This window comes from Labeo rohita, chromosome 8, assembly GCF_022985175.1.
Source record: "Labeo rohita strain BAU-BD-2019 chromosome 8, IGBB_LRoh.1.0, whole genome shotgun sequence".
Lineage (NCBI taxonomy): Eukaryota > Metazoa > Chordata > Actinopteri > Cypriniformes > Cyprinidae > Labeo > Labeo rohita.
Window position 1 is genome coordinate 35,022,667 of NC_066876.1, and position 4,910 is coordinate 35,027,576.

The 4,910-nt window shown below is 40.9% G+C and overlaps 1 protein-coding gene across 1 annotated transcript; it reads right to left on the reverse strand.

Moving 5' to 3' along the window:
* Window positions 1–1,138: 1,138 nt before the first annotated feature.
* Window positions 1,139–4,116, reverse strand: LOC127169279 (E3 SUMO-protein ligase ZBED1). Its single transcript, XM_051116520.1, has 2 exons — window positions 2,899–4,116; window positions 1,139–2,451 (listed from the first exon to the last, which is right to left on the reverse strand). Exons 1-2 carry the CDS (start codon window positions 3,773–3,775, stop codon window positions 1,400–1,402), a joined length of 1,929 nt encoding a protein of 642 aa, XP_050972477.1. The 5' UTR covers window positions 3,776–4,116; the 3' UTR covers window positions 1,139–1,399.
* Window positions 4,117–4,910: the final 794 nt, after the last annotated feature.

Here is a 4,910-nt window from a genome sequence, read left to right on the forward strand (position 1 = left end):
CAACATGCTAATTATGTTAGAAACATGCTAACAAAATGTTAGTAACATGCTAATCATGTTAGAAACATGCTAACAACATGCTAATCAGCTTGCAGCATGCTAGTAACTTGCTAATCATGTTAGCAACATGCTAGTAACATGCTTATCATGCTAGCTAGGGTTGTCAAAAGGTACCGGGTTCGGTACTTTCGGTACTGAAATTTTAAAAACATCCATTTCCCGTTTCACCTTTGAGCGCTGTTGAGCAGATTTTTAAACATCGCTGATTGGCCATAGTGTTCACGTGCTCAACAGACATGACTGTGATTGGCTACAATAGTAGCGTTCACGCTCCTCACCGAGCGCTCACACATAAGCATAACGAGAGTGTTTTAAAGCCGCGTGTGTCAGCGGATCCCTAATACATCTGCATATAGACTTGCTTTATACATTCTTGCTAATCATGTTAGAAACATGCTAGTTACATGCTAATCATGCTAACATCATGCTAATAACTTGCTAAGCATGCCAGAAACAAATCCAGCGACATGCTAATCATGTTAGAAACATGCTAGCAACTTTGCTAATCATGCTAGAAACATCTTAACAACAAGGTAGTAACATGTTAGCCATGTTAGAAACATGCTAGTAACATGCTAATCATGTGCGAAACATACTATCAACATGCTAATCAGACTAATCATGCTAACAACATTCTAGTAACTTGCAAATTATGATAACAACATGCTAATCATGCTAACAACATTGTAATCAGCCTATAAAAATACAAGCAATAAGCTAATCATGCTAAAACATGTTAACAACATGTTAAATCATGTAAGCAATGTGTTAAATCATGCTAGCTGCTTCCATACTATTACAACTGCTTCAAACTTTCAGGCTAGGCTTTCTCAAACTTTACTCATCTAGTTTGACCACTACAATTCAGTTGCATTAAACCACCCACTCACCTCATACCATTGAAGTGAATGCTATATTTATCAGTATATATTGCATTATTGTTGTACCTGAGTGTACTACTAGTGTGTATAGAGTAGGGGTGGGCGATATGACCTAAAATTAATATCACGGTATTTTTCATCTTTTGAACGGTGACGGTATAATATCACGGTATAACTTTTTTTTGGTACATTTTTGGAGGAGTAGCCTGTCCTGTCTCTTTAGTATGTGAATAAAGTTAATATTTTTATAATATAATAAGTAAATGGTAGGTATCCTTATCAAAAAGAGACATGGGAGAGTATTATGCATTCTCAACATTTATTTTGCAAAAAACCTAAAGATCTTACTTAACAGTGTACAACAAAACAAAAATTAGCAGTGTAATAACACAAGAACAGTGTAATAATGTGTACTTTTCTCAAAAACTAACTCTCTCTTCATCTGAACTCTGATGAAACTAGACATTCAAGTTCTTTGCCAGGAACACCAACCTGTCAACATTTTCTGGCTTCAGTGATGCCCTGGAGCTTGTTACAATATTGCCCCCTGTGCTGAATGCACGCTCGGAGGGTGAGCTTGTGGCTGGGATGCATAAGTATTTTTTTGCCAGACGGCTAATGCGCGGGAAGTGGGAACATTGGAGACGCCACCACTCCAGTGGATCAGAGTCACTGTCAGCCGTCACCATCAGCAGGTAGCCATCTAGCTCCATGTCAATGCCCTGCTGCTTTGGTGGTGCACTGCTACACTTTTTGAAGAAACTGCCCAGGCTGTGTTTGGGCTTTTTCAGTTGTACAGGAGCAGTGCTAGTTTCCCTCTCGCTTTGGTCCTCTGTGGAAGAGGCACCTGTGGCTGTCTTCTCCTCCAGTGCTTTGGTTTCTGTAGCTACTCTGCTCCTCACTTCCTCCAACTTTTCAGGTGACATGTAGGTGGTCTTGAACCGTGGGTCCAGGAATGTTGCCATGGTGAGCAGCTCATCAGTGGCAGGATCTTTGTATTTTTCATTCAAATAATCCAAGACCCTCTTCTTGATGTCCTCGCACAGTCCTGCTTTGTCTTCTTCAGGCTTCAAAATGTTTGTATTGAGTAGATGGAGGACTGGCTTAACATAGGAGACACTAACATACTCCTCTCCTGACAGGGCATCTGTAAAATCTTGCAGAGGCTTCAGTGCTTTGGTTATGGCCTCCAACACATCAATGTCTTGCCAGGTGGGTAGAAGGTGGCGTGACTTTTGGTCTGCTGCCAGGACTTGAGTGATGGCCTTCTCCTGCTCCAACACCCTTTCCATCATTTTGACACGGGACCCCCACCTTGTTGGGGATTCTGTGATCAGCTTGTGGGGGGGCAGGTTCAGCTCTCTCTGTGCACTGGTCAGGGCATTCTTCTTTTTCCAGCTGTAGGAGAATGTGCTGACCACTTTTTTGCACATACCTGTGGCCCGTGCAACTCGAGCATCATGTTGGACACTCCTCTCTGGGAAGTAAAAAGAACGGATAAAAATATTAGCATAAGTGGGAAAAGTAGGTTATCATAGTTGAAAAATAAAAATAATAAACCATCAACTGTAGAGCAGCATAAGTATTTATTGTATGGACACACTGAACATTAGGCTATTACAAATCTAATAGGCCATGTTGTATGTATGTTGGTCAATAGTTTGCACATTCCTGCACAAATAGTACAGCTTTTTCATTTTAAATACATTTATATTGTACATATTTTTAATAATATTTTTCATATAATCTGATGATAATTGAATTTTATATTTATGTTTTTTTTTACTTTCTGATCCGGTCCCCAGAGAAATCACGGCTAAACAATACTAACAATGAAAAATACAATACTAATGTGGTGGCCTTAAATTTGTTTTTGTTTTCTTTTTTTAATACAAACAGAAAAGGACTTGACAAATTTTCTGAATATAAAATGTTAGGTTTAGAAAGTGTAACTTACCAATAGCGTTGTGCAGTCTGTGTCCAAAACATGCAAGTCTCGTCCATTTATTGATTTCCAGAGCGCGCACCATGTTTGCACCGCTGTCAGTCGTCATGCACACCAGACGCGCTTCATCCAAGCCCCAGGCGGAAAGTGCATCCTTCAGTCCTAACGCAATTATTGCTCCGGTGTGGTCTTCGGGGAAGAAGGCGGTCTGTAGGCATCTGCTGCGCAACTTCCAGTCATCGTCAATGAAGTGGATGGTGAGGCTAATGTATGGCTCAGTAGTTCGGCTGGACCATAAATCAGTAGTGGCCGAGTAGGCTTCAAGGTGGCGAATTTCGTTCATGACTCTGTCCCGTACCTCCGTGTACAGCTCTGGCAGACACTTCTGGCTAAAAAATTTCCGACCAGGCAGCTCGTATCTTGAGTCCAGAGTGTGAACCACATGTCTGAAGCCATCTCTCTCTATGGTTTGAATGGGCACCATGTCCTTTGCGATATATAGCGCAATTGCCCTGGTAATATCTTTCCATTTCTTACTACTCTTGTCGTAAGGTGTAGCAGCAGTAAACGATGCCTGCAGTGAAAGCTGTGTAGTCTTGGGACGCGCTCCGCTGGTGCTGCTGGTCCCACTTGCGCTCGTTTTGGCCCGGGTTGCCTCTTCATATTCACGGGCGTGCGTGTTTTTTAAATGATGAAACAGGTTGCTTGTGTTTCCACCTCTTGCTGTCACAACACGGCGGCAAACCTTGCATATTACTGAAGTTTGCTCCGTGTCGGATGATTTAAAACCGAACCAGTTCCAAATAACGGAGGTTCCTCCTCTTTTTGGAACGAGAGTTACCTCTACAGCGGCCTCGGTCTCTCCGTCTGGTTCTGACACTTCACTCATCTCTTTTCAGATAGTATATAGGCTACAGGCCCGACCTTTCTTCACGATGTTTCACCAGTCGTTTAATGGCCACTCCGCTTACCTACCACGTGCAAGGCTGATACGAATGTGTTTTACTTTTTTATTTACAACAAGATATATAGTATAAGGACAGGTATTCAGACCACAACTGAACGTTTGAAGAAAATTTAATGCCTTATTATTTAGAATTAGATATTATTGATGTAAATGCAGCCGTTCAAGGAACATAATTGATTTATTACGGTATTGACGGTATTAGAAAATCCATGTCGTGGCGCAATGTCACACCGGTGATGACTATGACACCGGTGTACCGCCCACCCCTAGTATAGAGTGATAGTCAATGGAGAAGAATCACAAAACAGGTGTTGAAAAGATGAATTGAGAATGATTCATTGACACATGATTCAGTTCTGTAGTGTGTTTTGTTTCAGTACTCATAATTCAGTGATCTTTTGTTTATCAGATGTACAGTGCTGTCTGTTCATTCTTGTTTATGTGTCTCTCCTCTTCTGCTTTGCAGTATCTGCTCATGGATTATGTCGGTGGAGATCTGCTGACACTGCTGAGTATGTTTGGTGATCGTATCCCGGAGGACAGGCACAGTTCCACCTGGCTGAGATGGTGATGATCGTCAGTTCAGTCCACAGATCCGGTTATGTGCACCAGGTATTTGAACTAACACTGATCACCTATTGTATTTGGGCAGTTCACCTGAACATGGAATTCATGACATAATGTTCATCTTTGAGTGAATGGTTCCTTTAATGTCATCAGACAATGGTTTATTCAGAAAGTTTTCTAAAGGGCGTTTAGTAAAGTGTCAATGTGAATTTCTCAAAAAAGTGCAACTTAAAAAATTGGTATGTAATCACATCATCATTTCCACATCTTAAATAATACAGTTTCTAGAATAGGCAGAAGTGGTGAGAAATCACAGTGTGGTTTTTGATTTACCAGTAATGCATTATTTTTGAAGTGCTAAAAGTGCCCATTCAAACTGTAGCTCTGAAACCAAATTAGTATCAATCCAGCAGAATAAACTAAATTTAATATGTGTTTGTTAGTGCAGCCCAGAGGCTTTATTTGTATGACATGGCCCATAAAGATTAAT

Bases quoted from the DNA above. Each gene is read 5' to 3' on its own strand.
- LOC127169279 (XM_051116520.1), bottom strand. From the start codon at position 3,775: ATGAGTGAAGTGTCAGAACCAGACGGAGAGACCGAGGCCGCTGTAGAG. The intron at 2,452-2,898 runs GTAAGTTACACT...TTCCCACTTATG, and splicing joins CAGACTGCACAACGCTATTG to CTAATATTTTTATCCGTTCT.